We start from the raw sequence: 20,862 nt of genomic DNA on the forward strand, positions 1-20,862 counted from the left end.
GTATCTGTTTCTTTTTTTTTTTTTTTTTTTTTTGAGACAAGGTCTTATTCTATCCCCCAGGCTGGAGTGCAGCGGTGCAGTCTGGGCTCACTGCCTCGACCTCCTGCTGGGCTCAAGTGATCTTCCCAAGCAGCTAGGACTGCAGGTGTGTGCCACCACACCCAGCTAATTTTTTTTTTTGTAGAGACAGGGTTTCACCATGTTGCCCAGGCTGGTCTTGAACTCCTGAGCTCAAGTGACCCTCCCACCTCTGTCTCCCAAAGTGCTGGAATTATAGGTGTGAGCCACAGTGCTCGGCTGGGAGACAGAAATTATAATAGAGTTTTGGGGTATTTAGATGAAGATCACATAGGAGCCCCAAGTCCCCTCACCAAGTGTGCCCAGGGAAGAAGGCGCCTCTGATGGCTTTTCTTTCTCACTCTTCTCACTGTGATGAGCGAGGAGCATGATTCAATGGGTCTAATTCAAATGTGTCAAAAAAGAGGCTGCTGATTTTACTTTTAAATAGCAAGAAATAACAGTGTGACCTGGAGAGCAACACTAACTTCTCATTCATTCATTCATTCAGTGCTGTTTCTTGTGCGTCTGCAGTGGTCAGGCATTGTGTTGGGGGTTGGACGCAAGAGTACAAGTGACCGGCCAGGTACCCATCTCATGGAGCCTGCAGTTCAGGTTCCGGTGCTTTTTTCCACAGCCCCTCCAGGAATGGGGAGATGGGGAGGGCAGCATGCCAACCCAGGAAAGCCCTTCAGGTGCCTGTCAGTGGACAATCCTCAGACACCATCATTCTGGAAAACTCAAGGCTGAAGACAGTAGCTCAAGGGGCACCTGTGCAGCAATACGGGATAGGTGCTGTTATAAGAAGTACGCAAAGCACAGGGACGGCATTCTCAAGCCAGAGAGAAAGACTTGGTCAAATCTCAAAGAAGAAACGTGTCTGGAGCATAGAAAATGCAGGCAGAAGTGAATGAGCCTTGCCCGGGCACCTGATCCAGGGCAGAGGGCCTGACCTCAGACTCCAGTTTTGCAGGCAATAGTGGTATTTAGTAATGATTTCCATGTGGTATTTATTTGCAGTATTTGTGTTTTCTGAAAAAGTGAGATGGGGTCAATGTCCTCTTCCACCCCTCAGTTCCTTGGTGCTGTGCCTCAGAGTAAGGTCAAAGCTCAGGATTTGGGTACCTTTGTTTTCCCACCTGAGCCCATTCAAAAGATGGAACTGGTTAGATGTTAGGTGATTCCCCAAGGTTGTGAGTGGTCAGGCCTAAGAGAATTTAAACAGTCTTTTTTAGAGGGGTGGGAAGTGACAGGTTCAGAGAAGACACATAGGGTGGGAGAAGGGAGGTAGTCAGGCCGGGGGACCCTCCCTTTACTCTGGAGTCTTCCTGTACAGATTAAATAAGTGTACTTTGGGTATCTATCACCTTAAATATTTGTCTTTTCTTTATGCTAGAAACATTCAAATTATTTTCTTCTAGCGATTTGAAATGAAATGTACAATAGCATTTAGTAAACTATAGTCACCTTACTGATCTGTCAGACACTAGGCCTTATTTCTTTTATCTAACTGTACATTTATACCCACTAATCAACTAATAAAATACTTTAAAGGAAAAAAATTGTATTGTCATTTTTCTGGACTTTGTGAGGTTATATGGCACTTCGTCAACTTTTAAACATTTGTAATTTGTGGTGATTTCTTTCCTCATTCTAAATGTGTATTCAAGTTCATATCTAATTTTGTATTTATAGTTTTGTGTTATGTTTTTCAAGGGGGCCTCATGAAGGCTGCTCTGCCCCCTTGTGTGAGTCCTTGGCAGCTGGCCAGCCGCCTGCATAGGAGGAACCTCAGCTCGCCAGGCCATTTTAAAGAAGTCAGCAACACAGGGGGGATCAGTCCCCTGGCATGCCAAGACCCTGGGTAAATTGCTGAACTTCTCTGGACTTAAGTGTTTTTAGAAACTCCTTTTAGAACAATTAGCTGTAAAGGGCACAGATACTCTCTTGTTTGGAATGGCACCCAAAACACTTTATTAAAGGTTATTTCAGGAACAGCGGAAGGGTTACTGATCCCAGGAGCACACAGCATTGCACAGTTGTCCAGATATGCTCTTCATTGAGAGAAAGACATTTTGCAAAGATGCTGCTGAAGAAGAGTCCTTTGGGCCTGTGACGTGGCAGCCCCCATAGGGTTTGTGGAATGAGTTTACCCAAGCCTCTGCCTCCCTGTGCTCCCCAGGGATGCGTGCTCCTGAGAGGCTCAGTGCCCGCCTTGGTCTCCAAACACCTGTTTAATCTGGGGGTTGAACGGATTCTCCTTTCCCAGGATTTGGGGCCACTGGAGCTGCACCTTTTTCCAGAAATGATCCGCCAACAACAGCAAAGCCACCTGTGAGAGAGAACCCAAAGGATGAGGAAAAGGGAAATTAGGACAAATCACTTACCAACAAGATTTCCCACGTGCTTTCTGCCAGAGACAGCCTCTAGGATGGCCCCATGACTCCCACCCCTATGTCTCTGTATAACCTCCTTCCCTTGCTGGCGGTGGGGCCTATCACTTGCTTCTAACAGAGGAAGTGTGGCCGTGGTGAGGAGACGCTGCTTCAGCGATGGTGTCACATTGTGTGAGGCTTGGCCTTGCTAGTGACTGGCTTCGGAGGCTCTCCTTTCTGGGCTGGAGCTGAGGGTGACCCAGTTGCCATCCAGCCTGAAGCTGGTTCCTCAGTCCTGCAGCCTCAACGGGAATGAATCTGCCAACAGCCTGAGTGAGTTTGAAAGCAGTTCTTCCCCAGATGAGTCCCCAGATGAGAACATGGCCTGGATGCCATGCCTTGATTTTGGTTTGTGAGACCCTAAGCAGAGGACCCAGTTAAGCTGTGACCCACAGAAACTGTGAGATCCTAAGTGTGTATTGTGTTAAGCTGCTAAGTGTATGGAATTTGCTTTTTCAGTAATAGATTAAAAATTCACTTTCTCAGAAATCCACTTATTCATTTATCTGTGGACAGCTAGCATTTACTGCAGGCCTAAGGCTTAGGTTTTAGAGATGAACGTGGTGTGTTCTTCCTTCCAGAAAGTCTCAGCCTAGTAAGGTAACCAGACATGCAAAATGACACCACCAAGCCCACAGGGACTGGAAAGGGAAGAGGTGTCACTTCTGTCTGGTGGGGGAAGGGGTGGGATCTCTCTGAAGAAGGTGGCGGCTGAGATGAATTTTCTAGGAGTTCCCTAGATGGATGATGTGGGGAAACTGCAATGGTAGAGGACACGGCATGTGCAAAGGCTCAGAGCTGTGGGAGAGAATGGCATGTTTGTGGAACTACAGGTGCCTGGGAGTGGAGGCTGGCTGGGTCCCTGACTGGGTTGGGGGTGGGATCCTGGCAGGCTGTGAGGGCAGGGAGTCTGGCTGAAGTGCCAGAGAGGAATCCTTAGCTTAATACACAGCAGGCTCGACTCTGGCTCTCCCAGCCTGAGGCTTACTCTCTGGTTCTGCTGTCGCATGTCAGGTTTCCCTTTATCCATGATGTTAGCTGGGTCCATTCTTGGTTGTCCAGTGTCTGGCTTGTCATTAATATGCCTTTGAGGAGGATGCTGTTTCTCTGCAAACAATGCCCTCATTTAGCAAATGGGACCTGGCCAGGCCGGCAGTCTCCAGGTGGCTCCATCTCAGCAGTGGTTTTCAATGCTGAGCAATGAGAAATGTGATTGCTGAAGGCCTGCCAGAGGGGAATACATTGTTCGGGAAGGATGCTCAGGGATATCCCTGACTTTTCCCCACAGGGCAGCTCACAGTCCCCTTCCTAATAGGCAGCGTAGCCAACTCCCTCTCTGGGCCCAGCCCTCTCATCTGGACATTGAGTGGGTGACAGAAAGTGATCCAAAGTCCTTTCTGTGTCTGACTGTTTGTGAGATTTTAGTAGTTAGAGAAAACCAGGACTGATCCAGTCACTGCATAAAGTCCCCAGCATTTTAATGTGTTCTGAGCCTTCTAAGGTGGACACGAACTTCACTCATCCCGCTGCGTAATCTCGGTCATGTCCATGCAGTGTCTCCCCCACCGCATAACACACAGAGACCACACACACATACACCACACCCCTCACAATCCCACACCACACACACATAATCACACACCCCCCCACACACACCACACCCCTCACAACCCCACACCACACACACAAACATCACACATACCCCCCACACACCACACACAAACACCACACACACACCACACACCACACCCCTCACAACCCCACACCACACACACATACATCACACACACCCCCACACTACACACACACCACACACACACTATACCCCACACCCCTCACAACCCCACACCACACACACATACATCACACACACCCCCACACACCACACACAAACACCACACACACCACACACCACACCCCTCACAACCCCACACCACACACACATACATCACACACACCCTCACACTACACACACACCACACGCCACACCCCTCACAACCGCACACCACACACACATAATCACACACCCCCACACACACACCACACACCACACACACCACACCCCTCACAACCCCACACCACACACACAAACATCACACACACCCCCCCACACCACACACAAACACCACACACACCACACACCACACACCACACCCCTCACAACCCCACACCACACACATACATCACAAACACACCCCCAAACACCACACACAAACACCACACACACCACACCCTTCACAACCCCACACCACACACACATAATCACACACCCCCCACACACACCACACACATACCACACCCCTCATAACCCCACACCACACACATAATCACACACACACTACACACCAACACCAAACACACACCACACCCCTCACAACCCCACACCACACACAATCACACACCCCCCACACACACCACACACCAACACCACACACACCACACACCACACCCTTCACAACCCCACACCTCACACACATACATCACACACCCACCACCACACACCACACCCCTCACAACCCCACACCACACACACATACATCACACACCCCCCACATACAGAAACACCACACATACCACACACCATGCACACCACACCCCTCACAACCCCACACCACACACACATATACATCACACACACCCCCACATCCCACACACAGCACACACAGAAACACTACACACACCACACATCACACATACATACACCACACCCCTCACAACCCCACACAACACATAAATACTTCACACACACACACACCACACACTACACATACCACACGCCACATACACATCATACACACACCACACAGATACATCACACACCACACACACATACACCACACACATCTCACACACACACACCACACACCCCATACCACACATACATACATCCCTCTTATATACACACATACATCCTACACACACCCCACACACACCTCACACAGATACCACCACATGCACACTCACCACATACACATATAACATACACACACAACCCTTACCGTACACACACACTATACACACCACACACACCCCTACACCCCCTATACCCCCCACATCACACACACACACCACACACACAAATGCCACACATACCTCACCCCACACACCCCCACAGAAAGAGCACACAGATACCCCCCCACACACAGAAAGACCACACAGATACCACACACACCCCCACAGAAAGCGCACAGATACCACACACACACACAGAAAGCACACAGATACCACACACACCCCCACAGAAAGCACACAGATACCACACACACCCCCCCACAGAAAGCACACAGATACCACACACACCCCCACAGAAAGCACACAGATACCACACACACCCCCACAGAAAGCACGCAGATACCACACACACACACACACAGAAAGCACACAGATACCACACACACACACACAGAACACAGATACCACACACACACACACACAGAAAGCGCACAGATACCTCACACACACACAGAAAGCGCACAGATACCACACACACACACACACACACACACAGAAAGCGCACACAGCATTCACACCCCACATATACTTCTTTGCACTTAAAAGCAGGAGCACGTCAAAGGCTGCCTGCGAAGCTGGCCAGTGCTCCAGGGAGGGCCGGATCATCTCTCACACAAAGCGATCAGGACCTTTGAAGACAGAGGCCCGGGCTTGTGGCTGTTTTCCTGCCATTTCTCAACAAAGGAGGCTGCTGCCAGGTCTGTGGAAAATTACTGGTTCTTCTTTTTTGTGTTATTGGCTTTCAACTTGATACACCCAAGCTCTTTCTAACAATTATGTGGTACCAAGGCATTTATTTCCCTATCTATGTTAATAAGGGAGGAGACAGGGTGAGGGCAAGAAGAGGGAAACGAAAATGAAAGAGCTCAGATATGAGCATTTGGTAACTGTTTGGTTTGAACGCAATTAGTTGGTTGTCACTCTAATAAGGAATAAAATATTTATGAGCAGGCATTGAGAAAATATTGGGTCTGAAATGAGACTGGCATGCTTATCACTAAACTAGAGACTTGTGATAAAATGATCCACTGTAATCATTCATTCATTTGACAAATATTTACTGAGCATCTACTGTGGGTTTCTCATACTGCAACTTCCTGTTATAACTTCCATGAGGCGCTGCACAGGGCAGGGCACAGCTACCCTTTCCTCTCTTTATCCAAGTTAGTCTTTCTTTCTTTCTCTTCCTTTCTTTCTTTCTCTCTCTCTCTCTCTTTCTTTCTGTCTCTCTCTCTCTCTCTTTCTTTCTTTCTTTCCTTTCTTCTTTTGAGACAGGATTTTGCTCTGCCACTCAGGCTGGAGTGCAGTGGCCAGATCCCGGCTCACCGGAAGCTCCGCCTCCCAGGTTCAAGCAATTCTCTTGCTTCAGCCTCCCCAACAGATATTCTTTTATGCTTCTCTATTCATAGTCTAAAATATTAAAGCAAAACCTGTTCATTCTAGAAGAACTGAAAACCCACTTAAGCAAAAAGAGAAAAACACAATTAAAGTCATCTGTAATTAAAATAGAGGCAGCCTCTGTTAACATGGGGTGTAGAGCCTTTCTGACTTTATATCTTTTTTTTTTTTTTGAGATGGAATCTCACTCTATCACCTAGGCTGGAGTGTAGTGGCGTGATCTCGGCTCACTGTAACCTCCGCCTCCCAGGTTCAAGTGATTCTCCTGCCTCAGCCTCCTGAGTAGCTGGGATTACAGGCACATGCCACCACGCCTGGCTAATTTTTGTATTTTTAGTAGAGATGGGGTTTCACCATTATGGCCAGGATGGTCTCGAACTCCTAGCCTCAGGTGATCTGCCCGCCTCGACCACCCAAAGTGCTAGGATTACAGATGTGATCCACTAGGCCTGGCCCTGATTTTATATCTGAACACACACACACACCCACACACACCCACACACACCCACGCACACACTGGATTCCTCTTGAATATCATTTTGTAATCTGCTCTTATTGAAGTCGAATTTAGACACAGTAAAATGAACTCTCTTTGGTAAACAGTGCCATGAGTTTGACAAATGCATACAGTTGAGTCATTGCTCCTATAATCTGTAGTCTTATCGTATATACTTTGCTGTACATTATAAACATATTTCTGTGTCACTAAAGGTAGATCTCTTTTTTTGGTTTTGTTTCGTTTGTTGTTATTGTTGTTGTTTTTGAGATGAAGTCTTGCTCTGTTGCCCAAGCTGGAATGCAGTGACGCGATCTTGGCTCACTGCAACCTCCGCCTCCCAAGTTCAAGGAATTCTCCTGCCTCAGCCTCCTGAGTAGCTGGGACTACAGGCATGCGCCACCACGCCTGGCTAATTTTTGTGTTTTTAGTAGATGGGGTAATTCAGTGCATGGTATGCCATCAGATGGATGCAAGCTAATTCATTTTACCAGCGGAAAATTTTATCATATACCCTCCACCCCAATATTTGTCCTCAGGACGGGAGGATGGAGACACCCTCCTCCTGCCAGTTCACACAACCTTGGCAGCTCAGGAGGTCATCGGCTGCCCTACTAAGCATGTGTGTGGAATAAAATCTATTCTAGATGAATGCTAGGGAATGGGTGCTCTGATTAAGTGGGATCTTCTGGCTAATAGAGGTTCTTTTCCAGGTATTTTCCTTTGTAGTTGAACATCTTTCAGAGCCCACTTTCTTGTTCAGTTGCGTATAAATACATCCAATGTATTAAAACAGTAAAGCCAGAAGCGGTTTCAGAGTTCATCAAGTTAGCTTCTTGTAATACAGCATGATGCTTTATTCAATCACCCGATGATCTGGAATCATGCTGGGCCATCCTTACGCTGGCCTGGGACCGCTGTGGAGAATGTGGGAAGAGAGTGGGCAGGATCTATACTGACTCCAGGATGCACTTGACTTTGATTCCTTGAATAAAATCTCTGATAAGAACTTGCCTTGCTGTCCTGTAACTCTGTGTTTGGTCATTTAAAAAATCTTTTTAAAATACAACTTTTCCTTTTGTTTTTCTCTGTCTCTCTGGACTGGTTCCCTACCAAATCACCCTCCACGCCGCTACTACAGGCATCTTTTTAGGACACAAGTTGGGCTATTTCTTTCTTGCTTGAGAACATCCAGTGGCTCCCCATGTCCCTCAGGATCAAGGTGAAGCCCCAGACATATGTTCCATGATCTGGTTCCTTAATACGCGGTAGATTTCTCCGTCTGTCAACTCCACAGTCATACTCTCTGGACGCACTGAGCGCTTTTATTTCCTCCAACATGCCACGCTTTCTTTCATATTCAGGTCTTTGCCCATGCAGTTGCCTCTGCTCAGAATACTTCCTGCAACCCCTCTTCGCTTCCCTTCACTCTACTAGCTCATGGTCTTAGTTCTGACATCACCTCCTCTGAAAACATTTTTGTTTTTTTGAGATGGAGTTTCGCTCTTGTTGCCCAGGCTGGAGTACAATGGCATGATCTCAGCTCATTGCAACCTCTGCTTCCTGGATTCAAGCGATTCTCCTGCCTCAGCCTCCCGAGTAGCTGGGATTACAGGCATGCGCCACCACGCCCAGCTAATTTTGTATTTTTAGTAGAGACGGGGTTTCTCCATGTTGGTCAGGCTGGTCTAGAACTCCCGACCTCAGGTGATCCACTCACCTTGGCCTCCCAAAGTGCTGGGATTACAGGCGTGAGCCACCACACCTGGCCTGAAAACATTTTTGAACACCCCTCTCTCTCATCCCACCCCATAATGCTCTGTGGTGTTCTGTACTTGCACAGTTGGAGGCATTTACTGCTTTATATTTAATTGTCTGTTTACTCATCATTTTCCTACTCTATACTATAATTTTAAATGGCAGGGCATTTTCTTGTTCACTCTTGAATTCTCACTGCACTTGATACTGGGTGTCACTCAATAAATAGTTTTGGATGGCACTTTGCCAATCTGGACTTTTCAGCTCAATATACATGATAAATAGGCAGGCTTTAGGCCTGGCTATCCATTTTTGGCCACTTTATCACTAGCTACCAGCATGTGAACAAGTCTTGCAGGAATAGCATAAGATTATGGCACACATTGATTTTCAGCTTTTGACTGTGTTTTCAATAATCAGATATAGGTGAAACTGTTTGAGTACAAGATAGAGGCCCAATTTGACAGACTTTGAACCCCAAGATCATTTTAAGAGTCAGGGACGGAATGGTCATTTGATAGATGGGATAAATATATCCTGGTGGATAAAACAAAGCTGTCTTTGATCCTCCTCTTTTTAGTTTGTTCCTGATACTTTACATGGCCATCTTTTCATATGCCCATTGTTTACAGAATCAGAAGGGTAAGATGCTATTCTGTGCAGAGAATGACAAGAACTACTACCTAATAACTGCTAGAAAGAAGGGGGCCGGGCGCAGTGGCTCACGCCTGTAATCCCAGCACTTTGGGAGGCTGAGGCAGGCAGCTCACCTGAGGGTGAGAGTTCGAGACCAGCCTGACCAACATGGAGAAGCCCCGTCTCTACTAAAAATACAAAATTAGCCAGGCGTGGTGGCGCATGCCTGTAATCCCAGCTACTCAAGAAGCTGAGGCAGGAGAATCACTTGAACCCAGGAAGCGGAGGTTGCGGTGAGCTGAGATCACACCATTGCACTCCGGCCCAGGCAACAAGAGTGAAACTCTGTCTCAAGAAAAAAAAAAAATAATAGAAAGTAGGGATATACGCAAACTCTTCTAAAACCAAAGACATCATTTTTGGGGGATCAGACCCTGATATTTAACCAGAATCTAGCCAATAATTTTCTTTGATCAACTCATCCAACTGATACACAGGAAGGTTAGAAATTCTGAGGGCATTATTCTGATTTTTTGTGTGTGGCTATTTAAATCTGTGAGGTGGGCATTTAATACTTACTTTAAAATTTGCTCAGCATTTGTGGGATGCCACTTTTATGCATTTGTTGGGGAGTGAGCATCCTATTCTTGTTCCTTTTGAGGTGATTCTTAGCCCTGCCTGTGAGCACTGGCTGAGCCTAGAGTTGGAGGAAGGTGGGCTGTGTTTACCGTCATTCAGGCTCTTGAGGGGACAATCAGCCCTCCTGTGGCCTAGGTCTCGGTGGCCAGCAAGCGAGCATCCCCCAGGCATGCCCCTCAGGTTTGTACCCTTTGGTAGCCACACCATGCTTCCCCCACGCTGGAGCAGAAAGGCTCTAGTGATGCGGTATTGCCTGAGAGTAAATGGCCCATCCCTCCCCACAGAGGAGCAGCTTTCAACATTTTACAAGTGGCAGAACAACTCCCCCACTTCTTTTTCTTCTTCTTCTTAATAAAGAAATGTCGTGAGCAAGTCCAGGACATACAACAGATAAAAGTGGAGCTTCTCTGGTTGAAGCCAGGATAATGGGATGGGAGTGGAGCCGGGAGGGGACAGAGTCCCACCCTCTGGCTCCCCTTGCTTTGTGAAGAGACCAGAGGAGAGCTACTTTACAGAACTGTACTTTGGATCCTTGATGAGAAACAGCTCTTACTGCAGGATACTGCTAAGGACACTCTTCTCCTCCTATACAGCACCCTTTCTAGAAAGACCGTAGAATAAATTTCTCATGGGTCTCACTTCCAAAAAATCCTCGTCATTTTCCTCCTTTTCTTTCTTCCTTTTTTTTTTTTTTTTTGGAGTGCTTGATTTATTTTTCTTATATTATGGAAGCTATGGCTTAATGCCCCTTTTAGCATCGCACAGAGCTGCCCTTCTGGCAGTTTCTCAGGAATGCCCTGCACATATTTTATGAATTATAGAAATTAAATCAGGAATCCAGGTATAATTTCTACTTTATTTCCCTATTGTCCCAAATTTCACTTTGTTTTTATTAAATCTTCCATCCTATACATGTATGTACACTACCTGAAATCCTTTCTGGAACAAAACAGGATAAAAATAAACACATGAATGTGTAAACATAATTAAAAACCAACAAACCATCAAATAGCCTTCTGCAGCCACCATGTGACTGTGCTTACCTCGTTGGGGTGGAATCCATCCACGGGCTCGATGAGCTGCCAGGGCTGTCCGCCTCTCTTCTGCCACTCCTGTATGACTGCAGGGCACATAACGAGAGGGTTACAGACACACTTGCACAAGCAACGGCCAACATCCAAGGACAAGGACGTGAGAGCTGCCCATGCCCTCCCGGGCCCATGTTGACCAAGCCACGGCTGCCTCTGAGCTGCTCTCTTGCACTGGGGGATTTCTGAACAGAAATGATCTTCCCGCTGTGTGTGTGCTTTTTCTAACTCAGGAAGGGAATACGTGAGAGCATTGGATGAATGTGGTTTGTGTAGCAGGGAGGGCAGTAGGAAAAGGTGAGCTCTAAAATATTCAACATCTATTTCAGTACATGTCATTTTTTGGTGGTGCAGTAGGATGGTATTACAGTAGGGAAAAATCCAACATTTTGTTAACATCCCCTTTCATGGGTTGCCATTTGCAGACTCTGCCTGCATGTGTCAAGCACTTGCCTTTAAAAATCATACAGTATGTCAGGAATATAATTACATAAAATTATCTCATCGCCACATTTGGAGGGAGTATGGCTGCAGAAAAAATATTATGAGCCCCAAAATGATGAAAAGCAATGAAACCGTCCTTCAACAGGGGTGAGAGACCAAGAATGTCAGTTGCTCCAAGGCAACAGCACAATTAACTCTACGTCATTCCATCATACAGTCAGTAAGAACTCCTCAAGGAAACTTCAAATCCCTAGGAAGCCTCTGGAGAGCAGCATCTGAGCCAGCTGCTCCTGGCAAAGCTACGCCCTCACTTTCCCACCATCTAGTGAGGGGGGCAGGCACAACTAAGATTCCTCCAGTTCTTTATTCTTCATTCCCCAGAAAACTCAAGAACATAGGTCTGTGACCTGTTTCTCCCCTTCTCATCCGAAAGGAAGGACGGAAATTCTGTCAGGGGCTTTGATTGGACAAGACGGGCTGGACTTCCCAGGGCTGGGTCAATACAAGGCTGCTTTTACAATTAGTCCTAATATCCCAGCATGGCATCCCCACTTACTACTCGACCTCCATTCCCCAGGGGCTGAGGATAATGCTGCCCTTCTCAAAGCTCAGGAAAAAAATTCATACTAATGGTTTGGAGTCCTACACACTGAATCGCCAGCCCGTTAGCTTATTCTCTGGCAGAAAGACTGCCCCTGAGCCACAGCATCATATTATGCTTCTGGGTTTTACTAGAGGCTGTTGGAAGAAATAGCTATTGGTAAGTGGCCTTTGCATTTCTTGAAAACTCAGATTGAGGACACTGTTCACTGTGTTATATGGTGTCCGCCACACAGAGTCTCCAGGGAGAAGTTGTGGCGTGCTGGTAAATAGCACTTCTATCTGAAGGAATGGTAGGTACCTGCTCTTCTAATAGGAAGCTCAGAGCTGCATCGATGCTTAAACAGCACTCACTCTCATGAAAGTTTATTTGTTCTGCCAAGCCAGCATGCAGCTTTCAACAATTTCTTTCTTGCCCTTGGCCATAGTGTCTTGTAAAGGCACAGTTTTGGGGAAGCTTGCCTGGCTCAGTCTTCAGTTTGCCTGGCCTGTTTTGCCTGTTTTTTGTTTGTTTGTTTGTTTGTTTTGTTTTTGGCATGTCCTTGGAATGCAACCTTCTTCTTGAGGTTCAATTCTAGCTGCCTCACATTTCCCTCTGGACTTGACACTCTGAAGCTCCTGTGGGTTCCAGACTGCCCTGCTGGCTGCGATGCTGGCCCTGCCTGCTCAGGGATGCTATCCAGCCCATCCCCTGCCATTCCCAATCTGAACATCCAACAAATTGCCATCAATGGAGAACCAGCCATCTGGAAAGATTTCTTCAAATGCAGAGAGCCAGGATCACCACCACTGAGCCCTCTCAGTTCTCTTTGTCCTTTTATGGTCTTTGTCCCATCTCTCCTTGCAGTCCCACAGGAGTCTCTCAAACAAAAATCAGCAACGATGCAGAAAGGTCCAGGCCAGGTGAAATGTCAGCCTCCCCATCCCCTCCGTGACTTCAGAGATGACATCATCTCCATTCTACTTGTGCTCCTTTTTGCTTCACCAAAGTTCTTGATTAACGTTTTGTCCCTTTTCCCACTTTTCCCTTTATTTTTATTTGGGTTTCACCTTATGTTGTACAGATGCTAACAGAAGAAAGAAAAGAAAGAATGAAAGACAATCGCAACAGGGTGTTGCACGGACTGAATGTTTGTGTCCCTTTCAAATTGCTGTGTTGAAACCCTAATCCTCAGTATGATGGCATAGGTAATTATTCCGTGAAGATGGAGCCCCCATCATGGAATTCATGCCCATGAATTCACACCCAGCCAGGTGCGGTGGCTCACACCTGTAATCCCAGCACTTTGGGAGGCCTAGGAGGGTTGATCACAAGGTCAGGCATTCGAGACCAGCCTGGCCAACTTAGTGAAACCCCGTCTCTACTAAAAATACAAAAGAAAACCTAAAAAAAAAAAAACAAAAAAAAATTAGCCAGGTGTGGTGGTGGGCACCTGTAATCCCAGCTACTCGAGAGGCTGAGGCAGGAGAATCGCTTGAACATGGGAGGCAGAGATTGTAGTGAGCCAAGATTGCGCCACTGCACTCCAGCCCGGGAGACAGTGTGAGACTCTCTCTTGACAATAAGCAAATTAAAAAATAAATAAATCAAAGAAAATGCACCCCAGAGGGCTCGCTCACTCTTTTTTTTTTTTAAACCATGTGAGGATATGATGAGAAGTTGGCAGTCGGCAACACGGAAGGGGACCCTCACCAGAACCTGACCATGCTGGCCTCCTGATTTTAAACTTTTAGCCTCCAGAACTGTGAGAAATAAATTTTTGTTGTTTATAAGCCACCCAGTTCATGGTATTTTATTACAGCATTCTGAGATAAGCCAGTTATTAAAAAATTCCCAGGTATGCTAATAACAGCAGGCCAATGGGAATTGAGCCTCATCAAGACTTCAGACAGAGCCTACTAAAAAGTTGTGAAGAGTTGGATGAATAAGACATGAGGCAGAGTCCTCTTGTAATAAATAGATGCACAGCAAACCATGGACCTGACCTGGACTCTCCTGGGGTCATCTAATGCAGTGGTGGTAGGAAGCCTCTTAAATACTTTCTGACTCTCCATGTTTGCAAAGAGAGTTGAATGACATGTTGAATCAAAGCCCATGCCTGAGATGGCTAATAAAAAGTCTAGAAAAGGATTATGGTGATCAGGAGCTCTGGAAAATCCACAGTAGAAAGCAAATTTGAACCTGTTAGGGAAACACAGTTTAAACAATATCATGTTCCTTGAGAAGAATGTTTACTAGGAGCCTGATATTACAAAGGTGAGATTTGCTTATACATGAGTTTCTTAGACTGTGATTCAATTTTGGCATCTAGGCTTAAAGTAATTCTAGGCTATTTTCATTTTGATTTGCATTTTTTGTGTGTTACTAATTACCAAACTGAAAACTATGGCCCTTAGAGAAAGAAAGAGAGGTGTTGATAGATGTCTTCATGGAACAAGATAATTCAGATATCAGAGTTAGTGATGCAGGTTGAGCATCCACATCCAAAAAGCCAAAATCCAAAATGCTCTAAAATTCAAAACTTTTTGAGTGTCAACATGATGCTGAAAGGAAATGCTTACTGGAAAATTTTGGATTTTGTGTGTAGGATGATCAACTGGTAAGTATACATAATGCATATATTCCAAAATCCAAAAACATCCCCCAAAATCCAAAATCTGAAACACTTCTGGTCCCAAGCATTCAGGATAAGGATATTCAACCTATACTGTGTTTTCAAAATGAGAAGAGATGACCATTCCCTTCTCCTTCCCTTGGAGACTTGAGCAATCCCATAATTGTGGGGATCATAAAAGGAAAACTCAGGAGAAAAAGCACAAAGAAAGAGGAGGGATATTTACTTGCCAAGCTTTGCGGGGGAATAGGAGCATACCCTAGGGTTGGGGGCAGTGGGAGAGGTCCACCTTTTATCATCACCATAGTCCAGCAATTCTAAATAATGTCGATGATAACACATTCCTGCCTGCTAGGAAATTATTCCTGTCTCTCAACCCCCATTCCTTCTCTACATTAGGCAGCAACTACAAGGGAGTCCAGCCTTTGGAAGAACTTGCTTGCCATATAAAATAATACAATAGGTGTTAAAAGAAAATGCTCCAAGTTTATTAAGACTACAACCTGTTTATTTACAGAGGTAAACATCATTTTTTCCCCCATATGATTATTATGTCTGTGAGGGATATGGGTCATCACATATATATAGCCATCAGGACAGTAAAACTTAAGGGAGTTTCAGTAACTCACAGGCAAGTGTTTATTTAGGATTTTATCTGTTTCGTGACCAATGTCAAAGGAAAGATCCTTTTTTTGTTTATCTCAGGATGAAATTCTGCTTTCTTGGGAGAAATGCAATACCAGACACTGGTCTTTACTTTTTCCTTGATTGATTTTAGAGTGGGAGGTCCATTCAAAGACAACATGGTAAGTTGGTCAGCTTCCTTTCTACTCTGGACCATAACTTAAAATAGACCAATGAATTCCTATTTGTTCTTCAGAATATCTGGATTAAGTTTCTTGAATGATCATGGATGATCTGTGGAGATTTGGAGCATAATGTATTTTGTTTTGTTTTCTTCTTCTTTAATGTAGTTTATTTGTAAAGTCAAAGAAGCTGCTAATGACCAGCTTTTCAAAGATGTAATAGAAACAAGGGAGGAAGACTCATAAAACACTTGTTCATCAAACACTGTTTGATGAACAGCAACACTAGCAGATATTTTAAAGAAAAGGCTGCTTTCTGGCCAGCCCCATAAAGTCATTGGCTGATTTTACAAATGTATTCATGGTGCGGGGAACCAAGAGCCAGGTTTATGCCAATTGAGCTGTCTGGGAAGTTGAGGGCAGCTGGAGGTATATTTAAACTGTCAGTGTAAAAGTGGCTTTGTCAGCCAAGTGGCATTTTCTTTCCTCTGTTGGGGAGGTGTGGTGCAGACAAAGAAAAAGAATATCACCTGCTCAAGTTGGCATTTCCTGAAGGGAGGAAAAGTTGCTGCCTCTGTTTAGTTCATAACCAGTTGGAGAATGAGTCAGCAAGAGACAGAAAGTCTTTGGAGATGAGTAATCATCTTTCAGTGCTGGACTGAGGCTGTCAGGGTGGAAAATGAATGGGTCTTGTACCTACCCTCAAGTGACAGGGACCCTTAATTGCAATTTGCTCTGTCACAAGGATGTGAAATTGTGAATTTTAGTATCATGAAAAATGAGAATATTTTTGACACAGTTGTCAGATCACATACAGTACCAAAATGAGAGGAGAGATTTTCATGGGACTATCAGGACTGCAGACTTAATAAGTGACTCTGTAGGATTTTAATTTCTGATAAAAGATTACTTTTCTTCTTGGTAATGGATGCATTTCTACCATACCCTTCCTCGAAGGAACTCAAAGTACTTCACAGGCATGAATGGAGCTGGGGGGTGGGTTGGACATCAGGAGTGAAGGAGTTGCTTCATACACACGGATGATGGTGGTGGCGGGGGATGGCCACTAACAGTTACTGAGTCTTTACAACTTTACAAGTTTTGTTTTACTTAATCTTTACATGGGTTAGTTATTTCTATCCTACATACAAGGAAACAAAGGCTGGGTGGTTATTTAATTCACTTGAGGTCACCCAGCTATTCTGTGTCTGAGCTGGAATAGGAACACAGTTGTAAATTCTGGGCTCTTTCTATAACCACACATCGTACCCACATGGGGTGGGTTTCTGGGAAGATGAGCTGCCCAGGCACGGGTGGTTACCCACAGAGATGGATCTGGGAGGGGATTATCCCTCCCACTGCTTTGGAAAATGCTAAAATTTCAAGTTAAAAATGTCTTTTGCAGTACCTGACTCTGAGCTTAAGTCAGGACACTACCACAGTTCCTGAAAACCAGATAGAAATGCTAGCTCTTTCAGAGGTGGACATGGCGGCACCTAGACATCAAATGCAGGTGCTGTATCAGATGTTCATGGAGGCAGGTCCCACAGTGGTCTCACTGTGCCCACATGCCTTCCCTAGTGGGGTGCCCACTAACTTCCTGAGGAGAAGATGAAGAAGGCCCTGCACCAAAACTGGATCTTCACATTTATTTTAAACAAATAGCAGGAGATTACAAAACAGGAAGTTCCTTGAACTGTTGATGGGAATCGCCAAGCATGGAGAAATGCCTAGGAGGTTTCTCCCACGTTGATGTAGAATGTTCAGTTCAGCTTAATTCAACTTTTTGCTTTTTCACTGCGTTTATTATTGCTGTGAGGACAAGAAAGGGCTGATGAGGCCCTGCTTCCAAGCATATCAGTTCACCAGTGGAATTCTGGATAGGCAAGAATAAAGCTCTTCTCTCTATATCCTCCACAGAGATAAGGACTCTTCTGCTTTGTTGACGATTATGTTCCCAGCACCTTCATAGCTCCTGACACATAGCAGGACTTATAAATCTGATGACTGACCCAGCTCTTAATCTTGAGGCATTATAGAGCTCCATTTATTAAACTTTATTTTTATTTTTATAGAGATGAGGTCTCTCTCTGTCAACCAGGCTGGAGTTCAGTGACGTGATCACAACTCACTGCAGCCTCAACCACCCAGGCTCAAGTGATCCCCCCATCTCAACCTCCAGAGTAGCTGGGACTACAAGCATGCACCACCATGCCTGGCTAATAAAAAAAGATGTTTTGTTTTTAGAGATGGGGTCTTGCAATGTTACCCAGGCTGGTCTTGACCTCTTGGACTTGAGCGATCCTCCCATCTCAGCTTCACAAACCATTTACAAAACTTTAATGGGCATAGAGATGACCTGTGGATTGTGTTCGAATGCAGGTTCTGATTAGGTAGGTCTGGAGTAGGGCCTGGAATTCTGCAGTTATAACCAGCTCCTGGGTGATGTTGATTTTGCTTATCCAAAAGCATACATTGAGTAGCAAGGGTGTAAGGAAATGGTACCTTTTCTGTGTACCAGGCATAACATTTAGGAGGATGACACATTATTTCATAGAATCATCACAGAGATTTGTTAGGAAGATATGGTATCCCCATTTCCAGGGCTGGAAAGGGAGTTTAAAAATATTCAGCCGGGCGCGGTGGCTCACGCCTGTAATCCCAGCACTTTGGGAGGCCGAGGCGGGCGGATCACGAGGTCAGGAGATCGAGACCATCCTGGCTAACACGGTGAAACCCCGTCTCTACTAAAAATACAAAAAATTAGCCGGGCGTGGTAGCGGGCGCCTGTAGTCCCAGCTACTCGGGAGGCTGAGGCAGGAGAATGGCGTGAACCCGGGAGGCGGAGCTTGCAGTGAGCCGAGATCGCGCCACTGCACTCCAGCCTGGGCGACAGAGCGAGACTCCGTCTCAAAAAAAAAAAAAAAAAAAAAATATTCAGAGAATTGCCTGCAGTCCCAGAGATAATAAATGACAGAGCTAGTGATCACTCTGGAAAGTAAAAAAAAAGTCCCATGTGAGTGTTAGACATTATTATATTTTTAATAACTTTATCTATATTCAAGGTTGATGATGATCAAAGATCACTTGGTGGTGCATTTGTTTACACCAGGAATTCATTAATGGGTCTTTAACTCTGCATTTTAATGAGAAGTTATTTATCAAAATGTCTCTCCCCATGAGAGAAATGTGTATCACCTAGGCAGGAAATCTAGTTAAGGGAGACCAGTCTTGTTGAAAGGATGTTCAGAATTGAACTACTAGAGTCTGCAATGCAAAACATGTCAGTGAATGTAATATTTGATAATTCATGATGGCCATCTGCTCCAACCCAGATGCTGCGGATGGGGGCACTGGGGGTGGGGGACAGAGATGATAAACTCTGGATGAGGAATCTTCCATCTTTCGCCTACACTGTGAAACCCTTCATTAGCATTATCTCATCTGGCAGTCAACAGGGGGCTTTGCTCTTGTATAAAAATTGCTTAGCAATGAAAATGAATCAGGAAGGATTACAGTCAATAAGCAATAATTTTTCAGACTCAAGATGTAAAGAGTAAATCAGTAGCTATAGTAATCATGTCTGTTTTTGTGTGGCCACTCAGCAGTGACTCCAGTGTTTGGACAGAATGCTAAAAAGGCAACTCAGTAATATTCCTTCCAGAAAGTTGGGACATGGGTTGATCACTTTGCCATGGGCAAGTTCTTTGGTCCCTCCCTTAGAGGTTCTGATTAAGTTCATCCTGTATGGGGTGTGGGAATCTGCACTGCTCCTGAGTCCCTGGGTATTTCAGGGCCCACTGTGAGAGGTGCCACCATATCCCTCATTTCTGTCACATCCATCAGGTAACCAGGGCTTTTAACCCGACAAGAACAGGTTAGTGAGTGCATTAACCTGTAGGTTGCCAGCTCAAAGCTCTTTCTAACCAGTCACTGGCTCTATTGCATCAGGGATTCTAAAATGATGGTGAAGTACAGAGGTAATGCTGAACCCAACCTTTTCAGAAAAAGTCCCATATTTTATCTTTTTTTCAATACTGAGAGCTATTAGTGTGTCAGAATAGGCAGGAGTAACCCTGCCGAATCTGCTGCCTGGTAGCTTATAAAAGTATAAAACCAGTTGCCCAGGCCCTAAACTAGCTGCTGCTTTCATCTTCTGTCAATACCCAAACAAAGCTACTTACTTTCATGGAAGGCAAAATCCATGTAGAAAAGATTGAAGTTTGTAAATTTCTCACTGGCTGCAATTTTTTTCAGTGTGTTGGAGAGTTGCTCTGCTCTCTGAAGAGAGAGGAAACAGGGAGAATTTCGTGAAATCTAGACTTTGACTTTAGTGAGACAATTCAGGCAGAACAAAGAACTCGATCTTCCCCATCCTACTCTACTTTCATTTCTCCAAGCCATCAGCAGACAGCAGCTCTGCACATTAAATTCTAGTCACGTACAAATGGCCAGTGAACATGAGACAAATGTTAATGTTCATTAGAAATCAAATCAGTGTAAATTAGTGATACTAGTTTTAACACCCTTGGGACTGGCAAAGGTAAGATAACCATGATATTGAATGTTGTCATGGGTAGGTGAATGAGAATGTCATTAGCTTAACCTTTCTAGAGAGCAATTTGGCAATATGGATCAAATCCTTAAACATGGACATACCCTTTGGCCCAGTAATTCTTCTAGGAATTTGTCTCAAGGAAATAGAGATGTACACAGAGACTTAACACCTTTAGATATACGATTGCTCATCACAGTGCTATTTATCATAGTATAAATTTGGAAACAATCTAAATGTCCAACACCAAAAGATGAAATAAATCATAATATATTCATATGTATAAACTTTAGAATGGTTACAACATTATGGTGTGGAGAAAC

At 45.0% G+C, this 20,862-nt stretch overlaps 1 protein-coding gene and 1 long non-coding RNA gene across 5 annotated transcripts in view; one reads left to right on the plus strand and one right to left on the minus strand.

Moving 5' to 3' along the window:
• Positions 1-2,004: 2,004 nt before the first annotated feature.
• AOAH (acyloxyacyl hydrolase) overlaps positions 2,005-20,862 on the minus strand; it is a 225,556-nt gene continuing 206,698 nt past the window's right edge. For 3 of the 4 annotated variants that reach the window (XM_034963944.3, XM_034963943.3, XM_003814969.5), the window contains 3 exons: positions 20,169-20,265; positions 11,475-11,551; positions 2,005-2,389 (listed from right to left, as the gene is read on the minus strand). In XM_034963944.3, coding sequence (XP_034819835.1) covers positions 2,261-2,389; positions 11,475-11,551; positions 20,169-20,265 — 303 coding nt within the window. In that variant the 3' untranslated portion in view covers positions 2,005-2,260. Of the gene's footprint in view, positions 2,390-3,480; positions 3,600-11,474; positions 11,552-20,168; positions 20,266-20,862 lie in introns of all 4 variants that reach the window. The other variant, XM_003814970.5, reaches the window with a different exon arrangement.
• The window catches only part of LOC129398413 (uncharacterized), a 155,687-nt gene continuing 140,456 nt past the window's right edge, over positions 5,632-20,862 (plus strand). The window contains exon 1 of the long non-coding RNA XR_008626204.1: positions 5,632-6,202. This is a non-coding gene — a long non-coding RNA (uncharacterized LOC129398413). The remainder of the gene's footprint in view (positions 6,203-20,862) is intronic.

This window comes from Pan paniscus, chromosome 6 (genome assembly GCF_029289425.2).
Source record: "Pan paniscus chromosome 6, NHGRI_mPanPan1-v2.0_pri, whole genome shotgun sequence".
Classification (NCBI taxonomy): domain Eukaryota; kingdom Metazoa; phylum Chordata; class Mammalia; order Primates; family Hominidae; genus Pan; species Pan paniscus.